General features: G+C 42.9%; 1 protein-coding gene across 2 annotated transcripts in view; it reads right to left on the reverse strand.

Annotated features, from left to right (window-relative positions):
* The window catches only part of FGF13 (fibroblast growth factor 13), a 574,173-nt gene extending 551,366 nt beyond the window's left edge, over positions 1–22,807 (reverse strand). For both annotated transcript variants that reach the window (XM_019019755.4, XM_019019754.4), the window contains exons 1-2: positions 22,452–22,807; positions 21,593–21,808 (exon numbers count right to left, since the gene is read on the reverse strand). In XM_019019755.4, coding sequence (XP_018875300.1) covers positions 21,593–21,641 — 49 coding nt within the window. In that variant the 5' untranslated portion in view covers positions 21,642–21,808; positions 22,452–22,807. The remainder of the gene's footprint in view (positions 1–21,592; positions 21,809–22,451) is intronic.
* Between the last annotated feature and the right edge of the window lie 634 nt (positions 22,808–23,441).

The following is a 23,441-nucleotide window of genomic DNA, read 5'->3' on the forward strand; positions in this document are numbered from 1 at the left end:
TCATAAGGTGGCTTCTTCTGAAATTGCGTATTGTTCTAGTTCATATAGTATTAAATGTTCTGTAATATTTTCATCACTGAATGACAGCAAGGCAGCAGAACTGCAGGCTCTCCTGCTGATTCGGGCCTGTCACTTTCACAACACATTATCTTTTATCCGTCAATAGTAAATTGCTCACATATTCCCTCGGGATGGGGTGGGGAAGGTAGCAAAATAAAATAATCTGGGCCATGAAAACTTAGAAACCAAGTATGTAATTTCAAATGTGAATAATGCTAATTTAGGAAAAATTCCGGATAAAAGGCCGTGTTTTTTGATAGCTGAACAATATTCTACCAGTAAAGGCCTTCTAGGGAAAAGCAAGTCCATTCGTTAAAAAAGTACATTTACATGTATAATGCTAACCAAATGCTTTCACATATCATATCTTTTTTATACTCCAACAAGCTTAGTGGACGCTTAATGTTATTATTCTCACTGTAGAGTTTCACAAAACTGTGACCCATTGAGATTAAGAGGCTCACTCAAGGGCACCCAGTTCCTGTCTTCTTTCCACAAATACACACAGTTCCCTCCCTCCTCACCACCACATTCAAATATTTATATAACAGATGGGCACTTCACTGAAGACAAAGGGGAAGGGCAAATCTGCAGCCCCTTACTACAACAGCTAATTGTCCTGGCATGGATTCACTCCCCTGCTCTGTCTATTTGCACACCATTGGCTGGCAGGACACGCCAAAAACATGTCAAAAGTATCACATGTCCAAATTTTGTACAAGGGAGGCTGGAGCAATAATTTTTCACATTAGGTCTGTGACCTCCTCAATACAGAATCAACTCTGCCCTTCCAGACCTAGTGGGTCTTCACCACCTTATCCACCTAGAAGTGGCAAGAGTTACACAGAGCACTGTTCAGAGAGTGAAATGATTTGGATGTGTGTCCCCTACAAATCTCACATTGAAACGCGACCTCCAGTGTTACAGGAGGGCCTAGTGGGAGGTGTTTGGGTCATGTGGGCAGATGCCCCATGAATGCCTTGGTGCCATCCCCATGGTAATGAGTGAGTTCTCACTCTGTGAGTTCACATGAGATGTGGTTGTTTAAAAGGGCCTGGCACCTCCTCCCTCTCTCTTTTACTCCCTCTCATCATGTGATAAGGCAGCTTTCCCTTTGCCTTCCACCATAATTGTAAACTTCCTGAGGCCTTGCCAGCAGCAAATGCTGGTACTACACTTGTTGCACAGCCCACAGAACCATGAGCTAAATAAACCTCTTTTCTGTATAAATCTTCCAGTCTCAGGAATTCCTTTATAGCAATGCAAAATGACCAACACCAGGAAATAGGGAGAATATGGATCTACTAGTCCTAACAGTAATCCACAGCAAATACTGAACAACAACCACTCCTCTCCATGACTTTGACTCACATACTACTCAATGCAAGTGGCTCCACACTGCTCTTGCTTGCACTTTGCAGGTCCTCAGGAGAGGCTGATCTATCTAGCTGATAATTTCTCCTACTTTCAGGAGTCAAATGGTCTAAAGTAGCTCAAGCAGAACCTATGTTCCTGAGAGGTGCTCATTCTTCCCAGACATCAGAACAGTTAATACTTTTCTTTTGCATAAATGAAAATATGGTATGCCTGAATTTGCAAATCATCAAGTAGCTTCAACACCAAAGCAGGTATATCCATGGGTTCATACCAACTTAGTACATGTAAATGCTATCTGTATGCATATACAGAAATTTCAGAGAGTACAATTTAAAAAGCTGTTCATGAACTTTTAAGATTCAAATAACCAGAGACTACATTTGAAATTCTGCCTTGCAGAATTTACACAGGAATGCAGAAAGGGCTTTACCCTTGTTCAATAAAAAACACCTCTAACTTCCTGAATTATGGGTAATAGATTTTTATACTTGTGCACTTTTATTTTACCCAGGCAACATGCAAAAGTTGGTAACCCTCTTCCCCAAGACACCTGCATGGCTTCCTCTCAGAATTTTACTCAAATATCATCTTCTCAGTAAGTCCATACCTCATCATCATACTCAAAACTACAGCCATTTACCACCACCACTACCATACATACACATTCCCAGATTTATTTTCCTCCATAGCACTTGTCAGCAGATAACATATCTTTTTTACCTATATATATATTGCTTATTGTATGTCCCTACACACACACACACATACACACATACACACACACGCACACGAATGTAAGCCCAGGAGGGCAAAGATCTTTGTTTTATTCATTGCTATATCACTTATACCTAGAACACTGCCTGGCACATAGTAGGTATTCAATAAATATTTGTTGAATTAATGTTAAATGAAAAATCTTTATTTTCAAAGTTGAAATAAAATTTTCCCATACAAGCCATAAGTGTTATTTCAGAATGAACAATCTTTTTCATTCCTTCTTTTGCTGATTCATTTCTGACTTAACATGGTTGTCTTATTCTTTAGAGAAAGCACTCAAATGCACATTCCAGGACACTTTATTGGGAGGACTCTCATTTTAGCCTCACATGTAAACGATTTAGTTCTAGTTCACATACAGATGAAACCAGACCTGGAAAGTACTTGTATTAAGTTTGTTTTGCACTGGAACAAAACTCATTAAATCAGACCCAACAATGCAGAATTCGTTTAGCTATCTATGGGAAAAGGGGATGCTGAGTACATAGTAATACTTGCCAACCACACTCACAATAACTGCTTTCAAAAACAATAGGAAAAATTTAAAATATTTTTATTTCTTCATTATGGCAAATCATGAAATCCATAAAATTCTACTAGCTAGAAGTTCATGTTACTTTGTATACTTGAGCATAATAAGTGTCTCTTTTAACCCACTACATAATACTGGCTTTCATTTCTATTGTTCAGAAAACACCTATACCCTGATGCAATTATTGCAAATCTCTGTGCCTTTGAAATGCTGATCATATAATCTAACTTTTGTCAATAGCAGTTCCAATTCCTATACATTTCCCCTTTACTGCTAAGTGAGTTCTTGCCAGTTGTAGTTTTGGCTTTTACATTTGATGTTCTGAAACATGAGAAGACCATATTGCTACAAGACTATGCAGAGCAGGGAAGGTCCATAACAGCCGGAGTCCACCGTGCATGACCACCAATGGGCCCCCACTGAAGTTGGTGTGGGGTAGAGTTAGGACCTAGATTCTCTGACAAAGCTCTTGAGGGGCTTCTGTTCTCTGCCTTACACCACCTCCAATGACAAACATCAGGAAGTTCTTAGAGGAAAGGTCTATTATAAACACTAAATGATTATGCTTAAAAGCTATTATCTTGTTAATAATATCACCCCTAAAACTAAAGTCAGGATCTGGCATTATCATAGACATTTTACAAATGGGAATACTGATATAAAGCACATAAGTGATTTTCTGTTGCACTAAATAAAGGCAAGATAACAGCAAAGTAAGGGGGAAAAATGTGAGTTCTTAAGGCCCAGTCCAGTACAGGGGACCATTATATCACACACAATCTACGGTTTGATTTCCACTTTAGATTATTCCCAGTAATAAGCTACAGATAAGAAAGACTAAATAGGCTAATCTGCACCTAACCAGGAAGTATACCTGCACAAGAATGTAGCTGCATAATGCCAATTCATTTATTTGGGCAATATTTATAAATGGTCTGCTATGTACCTTAGAAGTAAAGGATATTAGGATCATTATGAATCACCATTGAAAATCAGGCTGCAATCACAGTGGGAAAATGTAAGAGATGAAAAAAAGGAGATGCAAAGAAGAAGTGATACTGCTCAATCACACAGTTGTAAGTGCTAGAGATGGGACTGGATCCCAGAAACATAAGAGTCATCATTCACGACTCCTGTCTCCCACTTAAGTAAATGAGATATCATTGTACCACTCATGTTATTATTTGCACAAAACCCAATCTACCCCAATTCCTGGATAGTGCTCTCAAATCTTTAGACATTGTCCATCTTCATTCTTACTCTACCAAGTCTCAGCCTGGACCCACCGCATCAGCTTTCTCACTGCCTTCCTAGCCAGACAGAGTTTTTAAAAATGTACATCAGATCACAGGGCTTCCCATCAGGAAACTCTCCAAAGGCTTTCCAATGCATTTGAAATGAAATCCAAACTCTTCATCCTCATACACAAAAGTACACCTCAATGCCTTTGTGTGCCAGCCCCTGCCTACCTATTCAGGTACACCTCATGCCTCTCTAGCCATAATGCATGTCATACAGTTATGCCCTTTTACATTTACATTTGCAATACCCTTCCCTCTCTCTCTCCCTTCCTTCCTGCCATTCTTCTCACTTCTTTGTCTTCAAATGAGCTGTTCTCTCTGCTTGAAATTCTCTTTGTCCTCCTCTTTGCCAGGCCAGGTCCTAATTCACTTTTCTGATCCCAGCTGATCTCTCTCCTCAGGGAGCATTCCCTGGTCCTTCAAGGCTGTGTTAGCTGCCCTCCTCTGAGCTTGCACAGTTTCCAGGGCATCTGCTATTACAGCACTGGTCACACTGTATTTGTCTCAATTGACTATTTGCTTGTCTGTCTTCCCCACTACACTGTGAGCCCTGCAAGGGCAGGGACAATCTGTAGCTTGGTCACATTTTTCCAACACCTACAATCAAGCTTGACAGAGAGCCAGCACCCAATACATGTTCCTTGAATGAATAAATGGTATGAATGGAACTATCCTGAAATTTCTGTGTGGTAACATCTGGGAAGTATCTGTGACAGTACATTTACTTTCATGCAACTGCTGGAGACAAAGCAGAAAGTCAACATGAGTGATATAGTTGGAAGTCAGAAATGAGTTGTGTTCTGCCTGATTACACCCTACACTGCCAAGAATGGCATTATCTGTTAAATATCAATGTTCTTTTTGACTTAATAAAAATTCATGGCCTACTAATAATAGCCATAAAACTATGTACTTTCATATGAATAAAGTTGATTAAGCCACTTTCTGGAATAGTTGTGTCTTACTGCTAAATAATGCATATTCTGAATAGTTAAGAAGTTATCCTTCTTTCTTTTTACTAATAAAAAAATCATGGCTGCAGACACATATATGGATTTCTGATCATGGAGTCCACAATTAACAAAACCCTGAGGCCTCTAATCTTAGCAGAAAAAAAATAAGTCTTCTACTTAAAATCTAATGGGTTTCATTCATTTATAATGATAGTATCCTGAAGTTTTGTTCACAATCAGCATTTCATCAAGTGCATTAAGTTACCATTGAGCCTACTTGTTTTTCATGTATTTCTTCCTACCAGGGAACCTCCTTGTTAATGCACAGAAAAACTGCATTTTCAATATTTCTGCTTAAAAATTGGAATCAATGGGACTGTCCACTGAAATGAGAATGGCATAATTCAGGATATGTCAGGACTATCCATGTAACTAAGGTGACTCACTACTCTAGGAACAATGTACTTCCTTCCGTTCTCTAAGTAAGCCATGTTCTTGCTCATCTCCTAGCTTCTACATGTGCTGTCCCCACTTTCCAGGACGCTCTTATTCCTCTTCATCAACTGACAAATTCTTACTCATCCTTCAGGTGTCAAGTTAACGATCACACTTGCTACCACCACCCAACTATGTCAGCTCCCTCTCCTATGAGCTTCCCTAGTTCTCTGTGTTTCCCAGTCAAGGCACTGCTTCCTTTTTATTTCTCCCACTATCAGCTCTGTAAGAGCAAGAATAGAGACTCTTCCCCATCGGTGTTTCACCAGTGCCTGGGCCTGCCATAATGCTTGATGCTCTTTGAATGAATGGAGTCCAGATTCTTAAGCATGTGTCTCTAAAGTATTGTCTATCACCTGAAAATAAATATATCTGCAGGCTTTCTGTCCACCAATGGGAAATAATATATCAAGGATTGAGGGCGTTTATTACAAACGACAATCCCTTTGAGAGATTTCTATTTCTGGAACATTATAAAGAGGTTGGAGACAGTTCAGGAGAAGGCAGGGGGCATGAAAACAAAGCTTAGGAGCCAATACATGGAGTGGGAAATCTGTGCCCTGATACAGAAACAGCACTCACAGCACTAGCTGCACAACTCAAAGCCACACACAGCTCTTCAGAGGTGGCAGGGAGGAGACAGAATTCACAGTGGAAATTCAGAGGGACTTACTCAAATCAAAACTTAAGTCAAGGCCTGGATATTTCCTCTATTTGATGCCAAGTATTCAACAAATGTTTCTCCCACTGCCCAAAAAGAGTTAAAAACAAAAAAAACTTGATTGCTTCATATTTAAAACTAATTTGTGCTCCTAAACATGAGCTATGTTTCAAATATAAAAGAAGCAGATAAAAACAAATAAAAATGTTGAATTATTCCAAGACTAACTGTGAAGTTAAATTTTTCCAAATGACAGAGTGAGTCAAATTTCTCTTCAAACATTTATTGCATTTGCCTTATGAGCCAGGCTTTGTCCTAAGTACTATTCAGAAATTAATAACTTGGTCCCTGCACTCAACAAGTTTACAGTATAGTGGGAGACACATATAAACGGGAATGGAAATAAATGGTAAAGGGCAAAAATGCAAGGATGAAGGATCATAGAGGCTATCACAGAGGAAGTTCATTGTTTCCACACACACACACAAAATCACTATAAAAAAGTAACATAATAGACCCAAGAGGACCTAAAAAAGTCCTATTTACTCTACTCATGGTTCTCAAACTTGCAAGTCATTTGGATTGATGCCTCAATTCTCCAGTACCTTAAAAATTTGCATTCTTCCTTTATTTTATTCACCATGTTATTTTAATAATCTTAGACTAAAGACTGAGAAAATAAATTGAGTATTTTAAAACAATTTATCTCATCAATTAAAAAAAGATCTACACCCAAGTTCATAGCAGCATTATTCACAAGAGTCAGAAGATGAAAGCAACCCAAGTGTCCCTCCATGGATGAATGGATAAGCCAAATGTAGTCTATATATACAATGTAATATTATTCAGCCTGAAAAAGGAAAGAAATTCCCACACACACTACAACATGGATGAGCCTCAAGGCTCATCTTTTCCTTATAAATTACCCAATCTCAGGGGTCTCTTTATAGCAATGCTAAATGAAACAAGTCAGTCACAAAATGACAAATAACTATAGTTCCACTTATATAAGGTAGCTAAAGTAGTCAAACCCATAGAAACAAAGTAGAATGGTGGTTGCAAGGGACTGGGGTAATGGGGAAATGGGGAATTGTTTAATGTGTACACGGTTTCACTTTTGTGAGATAACGTTCTGAAGACTGGTTGCACAACCAGTCTTCAGATTATATACTTCAGTTAAATACTTAACACTACTGATCTGTACACATAAAAATGGTTAAGATGGTAAATTTTATGTTATGTGTATTTTACCACAATTAAAAGTAAAAATAAAATTTTCAAGAGGGATCATGTTATAATGCTACATGGTGTATTGTCCTGAAGCTCTACTCCAAGAAAACATGATTGGGGTACACAAAGGCCCCAAATGTGAGAAAATGCAATATTTCAGTTCTTTTAGTCATGAATAAATACATTGTGATGAGAGGGATGAACATAGTTTTAAAAGCTGTTCTTGCCTTTGTGGGGAAAACAATACAAGCAAACTTATTTAGGTCACAGCAGTTACTGTAAACATCCCAAGAAAAGCTTATTAATGACAGCCACCCACAAAGGACCTGGTTTCAACCAAAGAATGCCATGGAGTCAGTGAAAGGAAGGCTGGGGAAGAATTGTCCTGTATTTTAGAAATAAGAATGTTAGCATCTTTCTGTAGTTCAACTTGGATTTAGAAATCACAAATACGGCCAATTATTTTAAATAAGGAAATTGAACTAGACAGTGTCTGAAGGACCTTCTGGCCCTAAACCATAATAATTGGTTGCTTGCTTGATAAAAGAAAAAAAAACCAGAAAAATACCCTAAACATTTATGTCAATCCTTGATTCTGCTATCAGTAGAGTAACAGAGGCCACCTGCCTGAATCTGTTACCGTGTCAATGTGGAAATGTACTGGGCTAGGCCCCTGCCACTAACTTGTTCTATGACCTTGGGCAAGTCATTGCCTCTCTGTGGGCCTAATTCTTCTACTCTGTAGTGGGAAGGTTAGACCAAATGATGATGAAGGTCCCTTCCAGCCATTATAGCCTATGATTAAGGATCTGTGGAGCATGGTGATTAAGGCTGCAGAACAATGTGAATATACTTAATACCATAGAACTGGATACCATAGAATTGACTATAAAATGGTCAGTTTTATGTTGTATATTTTGCCACAGTAAATATATTTAAAATAATTAAAATAAAAAAGATAATAATCCGAGAAGCAAGACAGCCACTCTGAGCAACAGTTTCTAATTAGAATAGCAGGAAACAAATGCCTCAACAAGAGGCCTCTAGGCTTGGTTTTTATTTCTTTCTTTTTAATCAAGTAGTCCTTCATGCCCAAAGAAACGTGCGAGTACACTAAAGATGATGCTATTAAAAGAAAAACTTTTCATAAAACAATAACTCTTTCAATATTGTAACTACCTCCACATTCGGCATTTGAGTTAGATTTGTATATATAGTTTTTATAAATTGAGTCTCCCCTATATACAATATGGTCAAGAGAGATGCACTCTGAACCAAATCTCACTCTCAGCAGAGCAACTACTCTCATTTCTTCCAGCCATGTAAAACAAGCAACTCAACTCTGGCTCAAAGGCAGGGAAATAAGTTTATTATCTTCTGCCAGGATTTTCAGATCCTGGGGAGATGCCTCTGCACTAAAAATCAATACAAGATTTTTCAAGGTATTCAGTTTTGTCACTTGTTCGGAGACAATGGCCTCAGAAAAGAAGATGAACTGCCTTACTTCCTTTTCCTCCCTTTTTCTGCATGCTGCCCTTTAAAGACATGCTCTTTGTGCCAGAAATTCAAAGGTTGCTTTTATGTCCAGTGGGGTGGAGGGAGGAAGCTCGGTGTGTTTTAAACGGTGAAATCTGTCAAAGTCCCAAAGGCTCTTGTGATACAAATCAGGTCATCCTATACAGCCTGAACCCCCAATTCCACAGAGGAAATAAAAACCATTTATAACTCAAAGTAACTAGCAGTAATAGGTCAATGCACTTGATTGGTCATGAACCACTTACAGAGACACTGCTTGGTGCCTCAAGGATGAGAAGGGGTGGGGGTGCACCTAGGCCCAGCCCAACACTCACACTCCTGCTTCCACCTCCCATCACCACCTGCTGCCAGATACAGGCAGAAAAATTATGGCCAAGGAAAAGGGGAATTACCTTGTCCACCCTGTGTCATCCTGCTCTAGACTGGCAGAGAAATGTCTTGGAAGTCCCACTCCCACCCCCTTATCCCACCAGTTTAAGATCCACTGAGGTTCAAGCTATCATAAGGGTCAAAATATTTGGACACTGACCTCTGCTATTCTAACAGCTGTGCTAGGATTGCCGTCTCTGAATGGCATGCCCGAAGCTCCCTCCCAGCCCCGCCCCCTCTGCGAGAGCCAAGGCTTTGAAATTCTCCCGCTTCCCTACTTTCTCCTAAAGGGAGACCATCAAGGGAAACAATTGAGGCAAGACTGGCAATAAGATAGAAAACAGCAGCAAAAAGAGAGAAAGAAGGCTTCCAAGCAGAACATTTATATGTGGAAGATGAATAGGGCCGAGAAGGTCTTTAAGGTTGCTTAATTCAACCCATGAGGACACTGAGAACTCAAAACATACAGTTGACAACAATGCTGGTCCTAGACGTCAGGGCTCCACCTCATGTAATATTTTTGGAGTGGTTGACTCCTTTGAGAATCTGTTCGAAGCAACGGAGCCTGCTCACCAGAAAAATTGACATTTATATATAATTTCTAGGGGAGTCCTGTGATTGTCTCTAGGACAATGTTTCCCCAACTAGCCTGATGATACGAATCACCAGGACACCTGCTTACAAGTCAGATTACCAGCTCCTTTCCTAAAATTCTAATTCAGTAGGTCAGCGGGAGGGTTTTTGTTTTGTTTTGTTTAGAAAAAACAAACAAACAAACCCTACAGGTGATTCTTTAGGCAAGCTTGAGAAACACTGCCCAGAGGCAGTAGGTCCCTAAACCAGCTGTGCATTAGAACCACTTGAGGAGCTTAATTAAAAATGTGGCTTTCTAAGGCTCATGCCCAGATATACTGAATCAAATTCTCATGGTCGGGGGTATATGTGGTTAGACGTGATGCTGATGCCCAAGCTGGTCCAGGAACCACAGCTTCAGTGGTTCCTGAACCACAGATAAGTAACCCATGTATGACTCCATCCAGCTTGACTCATTAGTAATTTGGCTTGGCCAGAGCCTGATGGCTATGATGGGCACCAGATCACTCACTGCTTGACATACCGCCAACATGAAACAGAGTGCTTCATGCACTGAAAGTCTGTTTCCCTAAGGAAACTTGCAAAATATGCTTGTATTATCCATGAAGGCAGGGATAGTTATCTGTTCTGCTCACTGCTGTATTCTCAGTGTCTAAGAAAGCAGATGGCACATAGAAGGTTCAATACATATTTATCGAGTAAATTAACAGATGAATTAATTTACACATGCATTAAAATAACTGAAATCACTTAAGTTGGGGTATGACCGTCCAATGCATGTGTGAATCTGTAGATTTATTTCTACCACCAAGAAACCCTCTATCAAGAGTCCTCTAACTTGAAAAATCAATATGAAAATCACTACTATTTCAGTAATAGTATCATCATTGACCAAATTCTACATAGATAGCCGATTATGAAGTAGCAATTGTATCCTAAATTAAATTAGCAAAACTAAATCCAGCAGGATTATTGCTGTTAGTCTAAGGGCTTTTGGTATAGAGTTTCAAAGGTAAAGGAGCGTTTACAGAAACCTACGATGGATGATAAGCATTGTCATTACGTAACACATTTAGTGAGCACTTGCTTTGTGAAAAGGATCCTTGAAGACATTCCAGTCTATTCAGAGAGATAAGACATAAGCAGATGAGAAGTTAACCATGAGATATACCCAAAGTAGCCCATGGAGATTGCCAGATGGGTGACATAGAAGCCCTGTACAGAAAAGTAAGCAGTCAGTGCCTACTGGGAGGGCGGAAGAAAGGCTTCATGGAGGATGGAGATTTAGCTTGGACTTGAAGCATCATATAATATAAAAATAATAAGTAGGTCACGGTAGATCAAGGAATGAGGGAGCAGAAAACTCAGTTTGAAGACAATCAATAAGTAATATTTCATTAATATTATTTTTATTATTATATCATTAATATAATTATGTATTTCCACTATAGATAAAAATAGAAAATATGACTAAACACTATAAATTTCTATAAGCCAACCACCCAGAGATTCCTTTTGGTGTATATTCTTTCAAGATTTATTCTTAGCATATTTGTTGTGTATCTATTTACATATGTGCATAGTTGTCTATGTGTGTTTAATTTGGTATTTACAGATTTATACACACATATACATAGCCCCATATGGGCACATATTCATATATGTACTTTTACAAAATACTAATCATGCTTGTGGTGTCCAGTGAGAAGGATCTCAAGGAGGTGCAGGAAAAACGTTCACACCCCAGGCACAAATCACCATCTCTCCTTGGTTACCCCTAAGTCCACACCTAGTACACACACTGAAAATGATGGTGCAAATTATTTAACGACATAAAATAACATTCTAACACGTTGAGGGGAAAAAAGGAAGTTATCGTGTATGTGCCTGATCCCACATACACACTTAAAGATAATTAGCCATGTCTATGTATTATAATATGCAGAGAAAAAAGACTAGAAGCAAAGCCTCAAAAAGTTAACTTGGTAGTGGAACCTTGGGTGATATTTTCTTCTCTACGGTTTTATGATGTTCCAAATTGTCTCCGGTAAACATGCATTATTTTGTAATCTGAAAAAAATCAATGTAATAAAACATAAGCAATATAAAAACACACACATAAATTCAAATCTGCCTGTGAGCGTCCTGCTCAAGATGCATCTTCGGTTTTTGAGCAGCTAAAGTCAAATTAGCATTAACAAGAAGACAGAGAAAGCAAAGCTCTTGTGTTGGTCAAGCCCTGACTTCAAGGCTCTTGGCCTTCTATGCCCGCCTTTGAGGTGTCTAGCGGGTGGGTCAGGTGCACGGAACGCAAGAAAGCCTTGATAGGTGTCGCTAAGGGAGGAGGGCGCGCCTCCCTGAGCCCCGCCCGACCACCACCAGCGCTGCTCTGACCGCCACCATCTTAACGCTGCTTCCCCACAGGCTGCAACGTGCCCGCAGACTGCGAGGCCGCGGGCTGCACCGGAGCGCGTAGTATCTTCCCCCGGACTGCGACCACCCGCACCGCCAGCCACGGAGACCTGGCCCGGGCCCGCGGTTCCCTTTGCGACGCCTCCCCGTGAGTCGACTGGGCCGTGGGTATCGAGGACAAGCAAACAGAAACCCCCACTGCCCACCGCCGCTGCCGCCGCCAGGAAGGCGCTTTGTCATGCCCGGAGCCGGCGCCGGGCAGCTCTTTGCCAAGTTTCACCTTCGGTGACACAACTTTTCCGTGTTTCTTTTTTAGGCAGCTGCCACATCACGAGGCTAATGAGCACACTAAGGTTTGTAATAAACCTGCCTGCCAGATACACAGGAACTGAGGGAGGCTGGTTGACCAGACCTTTCAGCGCGATCGTCGGGTTCCCAGCTAGCCGAAAAACAAATGTTCCCTGGAATGAGAGCATCTAGGAGCGCCTTGTCCTGTTTCCAAGAGAATGGCTCACATTGTTCCCAGAGCTCCGAAAATCACTCACAAATTCAAGAGCTCTTGGAAGCCTTAATGTTCAATAAACCCCCCAAGGGGAGAGGCAAGCATACACACAGAGAATCAAAGGCAAAATAAGCAGGTCAATTCTCAATACTTTCAAAGTCACCATTGAAAGAAGATTCTGAAAATATCTATGGGCATATTCAAGAACTGCACTCAGCCTGTCTTCTTTAGGTTGTTTACTTCTACTTTTAAGAGCTAGATAAATATTTTAAGAACCCTAGCTATTTACTAACCCTCAACTCCAGAACAGTAACAAATGCTACCTACATTATTTGGAGCAAGTTTTGAGAACTGGGTTTCATGTTTGTTATTAAATTTACCTATAGCCATGCAATAGACCCATCACTGTTAATTATTACCATTGAGCAACAGTTCTACAATACAGATAAATACTACATGATTCCCAACTTCGAGAACTGTAATTAATATGCTTGTTCAAGGCGTTGTGTCTCTGTTAACAAGATATATTTTTGGAAATATTATCTAACTGAAGGCAGCATAAATAGTATACAAAATAAAGCTTGCACTTTTTTATTTTTCCATTTAAAATGAGTTACATAAGTAGTGAAAAATCTCTTCTGTGGAGCTACACTTTGTTGTGGGGGGTGGATTTCTTTCATCACGATTAATATAGCTATCAAAGGAAAAAATCCAGAAATGAAAATCTTTCAATGAGCTCAGCACACCCTGAGGAGCCCCATTCGGTTAATAAAAACCACTGACATTTGTTAACAAGAAAAGGAGGGAGGGAAAGAAGGAGAGTCGGAGGAAGAACGGGGTAGGGTTGAGAGACAAAGAGAAGGGAAATGAGACATATGATTCTGATGGGAGACAGACTGAAAGCATATACCATGTAATGAAAACTAAAATAAACAAGTGGAGTTTTTACTCAACAGTGAATTAAGAGGATGTATAATCTTGAAGACACAGGTGAAACAAGGTCCCAGATGCAGTTGCAAAAGAAAGTACCATTGTTTTTAAACCAATATGAAAGCCAAAGTCACCTGGCCAATGAAAGACACAGTCACCTGGCCAATGTCCTGTAGCAGTGGTTCAAGAGGATGGCCAAGTGAAGTGAGATGCACATCGGAAAGTTTAAAGTCCGAATGTCCCAGGCCAGAGAAGAAGGAAAGGGCACCCCGGCACAGCACCTGATAGAGAAAAGTCACTCAAAAAATGTTCAGATTTTGTTTAACTGAACAAAGACCACAGCCCTGGAGCAACCATGCATTTAGTATAGGCACACTCCTCCTAATTATGTCCAATTTGGTGAATGGAAGTAATTTTGTCTTTGTGCAAACCTGCATTAGAAAGACTCAGCTGTGCTGCCTAGGAAGGGAGTATGATATAGTGGTTAGTGGTTAGGAGGTAGATTTGGAGTCAATCAAATCTGGTCAAATCCTCACTTCACCATCTTGTTAGCTGAGTGACCTAAGGATGACCTCGGTCTGTTTCTTCATCTGTCACATTGAAGAATAGTGTGGATATTCATTCTCCATACATTGAATGTCCATACATTGTTATGAAGATTTCATGAGATATTTCATGTCAACTCCCTGGCCTATAGTCAGTGCTCAGAAAATACTATTATTTTTAGGACACCAGTCAAAAGTATTTCTCCCACGTATCTAGGTGTTAGAAAGTCAACCATTAACTACTGAATTCTTTGAGTGAAGGCTCTACCCCAGGCAATCTTTAGATAGAATGTAAATATCCCTAGGTATTTGTCAGATTAAGCCACCAGGAGGCTCTGAAAAAGTCTTTCTCTATCACAGTGCCTTCTGATATGACAACAAAACAGGAAGTGAGCAGGGCATAGGACCAATGAGTTTTCATAGGTGCATGGCATATGCATTCATCATTTATTGATTACTGCAAGGCCAAGCACCGTGTTAGTAATTTGCAAACCACTAGTGGTGTGACTTCATATAAGCTACATGATCTCCATGAACTTCAATTTTCTCATCTCTAAAGTCTGTATGTACTAAGAGCTACTGTACTTCATTTGGCTGTCAGGATTAAATTAAATATATGTAAAAATAATGTTTGCCTAGTAAATAGTAACTGCTCAATAATTTAGAGGCTACTATTATAAAGACAGCCATGTTCATTATTGTTATTTGCTATTAAAGGATGAATAAAACATACCTCTGCTTAAAGGATTTCCCTATCTTTCCCAGGTCATTCAACAACTACTCCTAGAAGACTAACCATGTCCAAGATTCTATTGAATGCCCCAGTGTGGGGCAGGGTGGGAGTCTTCCAAGAAACCAGAGGACAAGACAAGAAGGGTTATCAACAGGGGATGAAGAGTGTTGGATGGGGAGGTGGCTAGGTGTGTCAGAAACCAAAGAGTGCATACAGGAAAAACTAATAGATGATGATAGAAATAAAATAGGAGGCCAGGCGCAGTGGCTCACGCCTGTAATCCCAGCACTTTGGGAGGCCGAGGCGGGTGGATCGTTTGAGGTCAGGAGTTCAAGACCAGCTTGGCCAACATGGTGAAACCCCATCTCTACTAAAAATACAAAAAATTGGCCGGGCGGTGGTGGCGCGTGTCTGTAATCCCAGCTACTAGGAAGGCTGGGGCAGGAGAATCACTTGAACCCGGGAGGTAGAGGTTGCAGTGAGCGGAGATTGTGCCACTGCACTCCAGTCTGGGTGACAGATTGAGACCCTATCTCAAAAAAAAAAAAAAAAAAAAAAGAATAAAATAAGAGTTGTCTTTAGGTGAGGGGAATGACTAGAAAAGGGCATGAGAGAACTTTCTGGGGTGACAAGAATGTTCTGTATCTTGACTTTGGTGTTGATTTTACGGATGTAAATATTTCTCAAAAATCATTGAGATGCACACTTAAGATCTGTACATGTTACTACAGGTAAATTTCAATTACAAAAAAAGGAAATTGAGTTTTACTGTTTTTATTTTCTAGTTTGGCCTTTGACTAGGCCTGCCTTTCACCAGAAGATTCTTTTCTTTCTTCCCAGCCCTACTTACAGGAACCACAAAATAAAGGACAGACATATACAACTAGGGATTCCTTTAGGCCAAAGAGTGATTGTCCAGACCAAATCTGATGTCTCTGCAGGCAGGCCAAGCAAGCAACTTAGCTCAGGACAGCCCTATTGTACTCCCTAGAATGTCAACCACAACCCTACACCAGCAGAAGCCTTTGCCTGTGGGGAAGGTCATTAGCCCGTGACACTAGTACTATTTCCATTTGAAAATCAATGCTAAAAGTAATTTCAAAGGGCAGAGGCAAGATCAGCCATGAGAACTGCTTTACAGTAATCACAATAAACAGTCATTGTAATTTAGACTTAATATTTATTACAACTCAGATCCCTTAATGGTCCTTCATATATCCATTGTGCCCTAAGAATCAATAATTTATTTCTTTTCTAATAACCCCTCCCCCCCCATTTTCAGAATTAATACTCTGGAAAACACTGCTTTAAAGGAAAAAAATGGCCATCCAATTCAAGGAGAAATCGGATCTAAGGCCTGGAGTGGTGGTCATAATGACTACTAAATATTATTTCACTTCTTTAGGAAATTAATGCATTTACCTGGAAACCCACACTCTTAGGAAATGTTTCATCAATATATGACATTCAAAAAAGTGATAAAATGCCATGTTAAAAAACGTCAGAAATAAGATTCAACTAAGTTTGTAGAGCTAGTATATTACAAATAGATAACCTACATTCAAGTTGATGAAAACTAACAAAGATGACCCACATTACACAGGACAATGAGCCTGAAATCCACTCTTCAGCCTGTGCTGATATATCCTGGTGATGATGTGTCTTCCTGATAGGGAAACATAAATCAGTGACTGCAGAAAATGAGTTATGCAGACATTCGTGTTCTGTACTAATTGCTAAAACTATATTATGTGCCTAGTCTTCACATTTCAAAGATAATGTTAAGCTGAGCAAGGTAATAGACCTGTAGGATCCCCTTCATCCACTCTACTTTAATGCACATGGTTTTTCCCCCCTCCTTCAATTGCTTAATCTTGACAATTATTGTCCATTCTTTTCAAATTTCTCAACTCCAAAAATATAAGTCATACTGAAGCAGACACTAGAAAGCCTTTTTATTGGATATATTTGAAGAACTGCAACACATTCTGGTTGTTCTATGTTGATTGTAATTCCCAGAATAAGAAGTTGATTTGGACATAAAACAGCACAGCTGCAAAGAGACCTGGAACGCTGTTTCATATCCTTACTTACCGCCTTACAAATCAGCCCTCTGGCTTATCCAATTCTGATTCAAATCCTCTCCCCAGTCCTGACCCTGTCCTCAAAGCCACCCATAAAATCTCCCTGCTGTGGGCACAGACCTCAACTCCTTCCTTCGCCCCACAGCTCACCCTCTGCTTCTTACCCAGGCCCCAATTCAACATCCATTCCCACTCCAACCTCACCCACATCTCCAGACCTAGGACACATACTAAGCCCTTTAAATTATTTGAACTGTGCTGAAAAGAGGCTTAGAGGAAGCAGTACTAAGCTAGAGAAAAGATACAGTACCCCTAACCCATGCCTCAACTTGCTCCCCCTTCTAGCTTTAGCCTTTGTCAATAAAGAAGCTACACGCTGCTACAAATAATTATGAAGAGGATTTGGGTATAATGTGCACTCATTTTCTCCACCTATCCCCAAGAACAGACCAATATTTCTGATTAGAGATCTCCCTGGTCACACCTCCTTAGCAAGGCTATGATCACCTCCTGCAGCACAGAAGAGACCGTGTGGCTTCTGACACTGTATGTAAAACCATGGGATCATGATGTCAGAGTGAAAAAAACAAGTCCCTACATGAGTAATAGACAGATGATCACTGTTACTTTTTAATAAGAGGTCACCAATCTCATAATTTCTTGTCGATAAAATACCTCTAAACATCTGCTTTTGCCTGGCCCAAGTCTGAGAAAGACACTTGATGAAACCTATTATAGTAAACCACAATGATCAAGATGATCTTTTGGAAGGCATTCAGGACTCAAGCCTAGATATGCTGGCTGCATGACCACAGTGCCCTGTCCTTCTTAAGTAGGATAGGATAGAAAGACTATTGGAAAGGGCCAGGAAGTGAACAAAAAACGAACTGTGGTGTAAATGCATGGGGCCACTACTACCCATTACAACAGCAGCTGTACAAGTGGCTGGCTTCTTGGGCTATGCATGGAATTATCCTCCATTGTCCAGCAGCCAGCATGAGCCCAGCCTGACAACAGTGCTGTCTCACCAAGAGAACCCACAGCCCACAGAGCCTTGAAACTTGCCTGGATATGGTGGCTGTTAAGCTAAGCACAAAGGAAAGGGTTGTTGAAAAGAACACACCCAACTCCAAACATGTAGCCACAAACGTAAAGACAGTTTTGAAAGCGAGAATTAGCTAGCATTTTTACTTAATCCAAAAAAGATTTGGTTTTATCTATAGCAGCCTACAAGATTTCCGATGCCACAGGAAAACTGTTGCAACAAACCAGAAACAGCCTTAACTGAGTGCTTTTCCAACAGAAGACTGCTGAAAAGATCTTATGTGACAAGGTAGAGAAGAGTGAGTCAAAGCTAAGAGAATATCTGCTTGAACAAACAAATATTATGCTTTCTTCTTCCCTGAAATGGAAACAGATCCTCCGGTCCAAGAGCCGCGTGACTCAAACTATATACACATCTGCCAATTTTAAAGTTTATACAAAGCATAAATAAATACACAAAAGGCGACTGGCTGCACAAGAGGCCTTTTTAATAGTTTCAAACAGAATCAAGGTCCCCGCCCCCTTTCCAAAGAGAACAGCCTATCTTGTCTGGCTACATTTTTGAAAAGGTTATGAAAAAGATCAGTGTCCATCACTGGTCTTAACCTCAGTGAGTTGAAGAAAATGTCATTTAAAAAGACAATCAGCAATTTATGTACTCTTAAGGCCATATTTCATTCAGCAGCACAAAATAATTTACTGGAAACCTACTACCTGTGCTTTAAAAGCTCTGGAAACACTGTACTCTACAATAATTGATGTAGTTATGATACACTGTGGGTATGAGCCCTAACTGATGGGGGTGGGAGGCTGAATTTAAATGAGCAGTAGACTCTGAAAACAGATTATGAAATTCATTCAAACTGTTACTAAATTATTTGATTTCATCCAATCATCTGTCACACCATTGTTCAAAATTAAATGTGTGTATATTCAAGGTATCTATGAAATGCTTGATCCTATATCTTGCTATGTTACAAAGAATATGCCAATTAGTTTTTCAGCTTAAAAAATTAAAGATGACCTATATATAGGAAACTTGTAAGTAAGGAAAACTCTTCAGAAATATGGTCAACATATATAAACTCTATTGATTAAAAGATAAGTAGGCCTTGTACTTTTCATCTCTAATATAAAAAGTAGTCTTTAAAATTTAGTCACATAAGACTTTTCATATACTTGAAAGAAGAAAATACTAATGGCTACTATACACTTAATATTTTGAAAATGCTCTAAATTCAACAACGAACAGAAAGGCTGAAATGGCAATCTTGCTCTTAGCAGCCAAAAGCTTCCCATCTTCTCGGGGAAGTAAACTCCCTTCTTAAAAGTTGCCTTGTAAAATTAATTTATTCTAATTACAGCCATAATTTCAAGTGCTAATTACACAATTCCTACAGAGGTATGTGGTTTCAAATGTGGTGAGTCAACACAAGAAAATGTTATGACACATGCCTAGTACAAATTTGTATTATTGAATTACAGAAACCTGTCCTGTTTCCAGATGCGTTAATCCATTCTGGACAACTGCAAATTATATTCCTAAAACAGAAACTCATTTTCTGTGAATGAATTTGGTTTCAGGGTCTCCCAACGGTAGCCTGAAATAAACCTGAAGTAACCACCTGATGGAAATCAGGAACCAAAGTTCCAGAAACAAACGAGAAATACTCCCAGATTCAACAGGGGAATGACGTGCCTAGATCAATCTGGTGCTACATTCTTTAATTACATTTACTTCTCTGGGCCCTCAGTGGAAAACAAAACGATTTAATGACCCTGAAGTCATTTTCCTTTATCATATAAATGCCTGTTTGAGACTCAACAATTAGGAGAGCTCTGGAAACCTACAGCTGTCGTTCTACTTTCCAAAGTTACTCTTTCACTTGGGATTGAATGCTAGCCTTGAGCCAGACCGGGGGCAACAATGACCCGTATGACAACGGATCTAACCCCTCCACAAACTTCCGGAACCTTCAGTCACCTTTTCGCCTATTTGGGGAAGAAATGGCTCCACTTAGAAACAAGGATAAAGGCCTTAAGCTGAAGACTTTGACAACTTTCCGCGGGGGAGGGCTGGTGCTGCCCTAGAATCTCCCGGGAAAGAAAGCTCTGAGAGATGGGGAGAGGCGAGAAGGAGGAGAGGATAACAAGGAATAGAGAAAGGAGTGGGAGTGAAGGGGGCCTGAGGGCTCAGGAAGGAACTGGGGCCCCCATGAACAAAAGCTGGGACTCCCTGCGCTGCAACCTCACTTCTGCAGTGGGGACTCAGCGTGGGTCGCTGCGGTCCAGTGTGCTTGGGGCCCTCAGGGCTAGTCCAGCCCACTCCAGCGTCTGCTCCGTGGCCATTCCGGACACTTGCACCTAAGGCACCTGCTGTTCCCCACTGCTCTTCCATATTCCCTCTCTGTGCCTCTCCGCACCCCGGTCTCCAAGGCTGCTGTCTCCAGTTTACATTCTGGAGCTAATCCCGGTCCTGAGAAAGGAAACGGCTAGAACCGGCAAAGGGTGGGGGGCGTCCCCTTCCTTTGCCTTAGTTCTCCCCAGCCTGAGCATCGCTTTGCTGCGCCTCCCCAACCCGCCGATGGGAGGCCCTGGGCAGAGGCGCGCACTCCAGGGGGACCAGTGGTCGGGTGCCCCGGGCGCGGTGGCTGAACCTCAGCAAACAGAGGAAGAGGACTGCCCCCTCCCGCGGAGGCCCACTCACGCTGGGCACTAGTGACAAGGGGACAACAGCCTTTGTTCTCCTGGGGCTTGGCGAGGCTGTGCTGCCAAAGCGCAGCGCGGGCGGCGCCAGGGCACCAGGATTGCTCACTTTTGCACGCGGCGTGTCGAAGGGTGCAAACTCCTGCCTTCCCGGAGGGTTGGGGTGGATAAGGAGTTTGGGATTAGGAGGTGTCGGGTGGGGGGGCGGGAAGGAGGTGGGGGGAAAGGAGGGGGGGAGGGGTTCTGCGTCTCGACCAGGCTCTTTGTTTGCATTGGGGGCGGGGAGAGGGGGCTGAAGGTGGGTTCAAGCTTGGGTTCTGAGAGCAGGGCAGATTCCTGAGTATGTCACCATGTTGCACGCGCGCAGCACACATATGCACACTCGCGCACACGCACACACATGCACTCATACAGACAGGCGGCCGGCTGTCAGCAGACAGCGCGGTTCCCGGCGCTCCGGGCTGCAGCAGCTTCGTCTGCCCGCAGCGCCACCACCGTGCGTCCAGAGGGGGAGTGGAGGAGGCTGGAGGCACTCGAGGGTCGACAATTCCGCGAGGAAGGAGGGAAAGTGGTGCAAACCTAGATCCACCCCCTAGCGACCTCTGCCCCCCCTTTTCTCCCGGGGTCGCAGAGGTCATGGGCAGCTTAGGCTCCGGGAAGGAGGCAAGGAGCCGCCGGAGGGCGGCGCGCACGCGAGGGGGCGAGGGAAACGAAGGAAAGGAAAGCAGGCGGACTCGGCGGGCGGGCTTACCCTTAGAAGCATCTTTCTCCTCTTTGGGCTTGGTCACCTTTCCACTCATAGATCCCAGCTTGCTTGACAAGGTTCGCTCAGAAGACGGAAGTCCTCGCCGAGCGGGCCGGACTTGGGAGAGTGCTTAGGGCGGCAAGTCTCGACCACGAGCTCCCCTCGGTGTGGTTCGGGGCGGAATCCGCTTTTCCCCACCGCTGCCGCCGCCGCCGCCGCTGCCTACGAGAGAGTGGGGAGGAAAGGAAAGGGGTGAAGGAGGAGCCGCCGTCGCCGCCGCCGCAATCCCGAGCGGCCGGCCGCGGGAGGAGCCGCTCGCCGCGCTCAAGAAGTGAAGAGACAAAGCGGCGCGGCGCTTCCTCCGCGCCCCGCGCCCTCAGCTTCTGCCCGCCTGCGGAGAGCCACGCTCGCAACCCCCGGGGCGGCCGAGAGGAGCGGCCGGGACTCCCCGGCTTCACTGCCGGCCTCCCTGGGCTCCGCGCGGGCCGCTCGCTGGGAGTTGCCTGGGTGGGCTGCCCGCGCACCGGCAGGCTGCTTTCCCCCGCCTCTCCCAATCCGCTGCGGGCCGCCAACTCGATCAAAATAAAACCCCGAGGAAGGCTTTTAAAAAAATCAAAACAAAGATAAAAATATTCACTTAAAAATAACAAGCCTCCCTGAAAGGGAAATGTTTGAACATGTGATGAGCAACGTGTGAGCCTGTTACACCGCAGAGTCGCGCAGCTTCTCGCCCGCGGGGAATCGAGAGGAGAGGGTCGCCTCTTTTCTTTCTTTCTATTTAATCCATTTCCAGGTTCCTATTATTTTGCCAAAAAGGGGGACGGAGTTGCTCGCCGGCGGAGGAGTGGGAGACGATGGCCCTTACCTGCTCTCTTTCTCTCTCTCCCTACACCCACACCCCCTCGGAGCTCGCCCGCTCCCTCGCTCGCGCTCTCCTTCCAAAGAACTCTCCGGTCCTAGAGAGCCACGAATCAACACCGCGGCGCATTCTATATAAACGGCAAGGTGTGGGCACGCGGAGGGTGGGGGCTGGCGAAGGCGGGGCCTCACAAAGCCGCCTGCCCGCTGTAGTAAAAGGAGAGCTCGGCAGGGGCGCGCCGACGTCAGCCGCCGGTTGGCAAAACCCCGGCGAGCCCCGCGTAGTGCGGGCGAGCGTGTCTGCTGGGCGTACCCTGGCCCCTCCGGGGCAGGGAGGGCCCGCGGGTGCCGCTGTAGCGGGCTCCCACCGTTGGCCAAGGAGATGGAAGCCCGGTGCTCCCCCCACCCCGGCCACTGTAACTCCTCTACTCCTAGCGCCTGCTTTCCCAGGCCCGTGCTGGTCGCCACCTACACTTTGGGGACTCCCCTGTTGGCAACTGCTCGCACCGAGCAGTGGAATCTCAGTCCGGGAGTCGACGACTTTTCGCTTCTGGCTAGCTGCTCAAGTTGAGACAGTCCGGCTCTCAGGGGGGAGAGAAGGGCTCTCTGGGATCTGGGTGTCAGTAGGTCAGAGAGTGAAACTGACCGCGGCGGCTGCCACCTCCCACCCCCACCCCCACACGCAGGCCCCTCCTCCTAGGGCTGGTCGCTCTTGTTGGTAAACTGGAAGCAAAGAGTGCCCACCGCCCAGGATGGCCAATCCCAGGCAAACGGGTGAGGTGGGACTGGGGGCGAGGTGCTGAAGAGGAATAAGTAGGATTGAAACGTTGCCTGAGGAATACTTGTGACAAAACCCAGAGAAGGTCCCTGAAGATTAGAACTAGAAGGAAAACTGCTCAAGAATTGTTCTACAGAGGGCAGATGAGGAAGGAGAGAAAGAGAGAGAGAGAAAGAGAGAAAGAAAGGAAGAGAGAGAGAAAGAAAGAGAAAGGAAGGA

The sequence above is a fragment of the Gorilla gorilla genome, chromosome X (genome assembly GCF_029281585.2).
Source record: "Gorilla gorilla gorilla isolate KB3781 chromosome X, NHGRI_mGorGor1-v2.1_pri, whole genome shotgun sequence".
NCBI classification, from domain to species: Eukaryota; Metazoa; Chordata; class Mammalia; order Primates; family Hominidae; genus Gorilla; species Gorilla gorilla.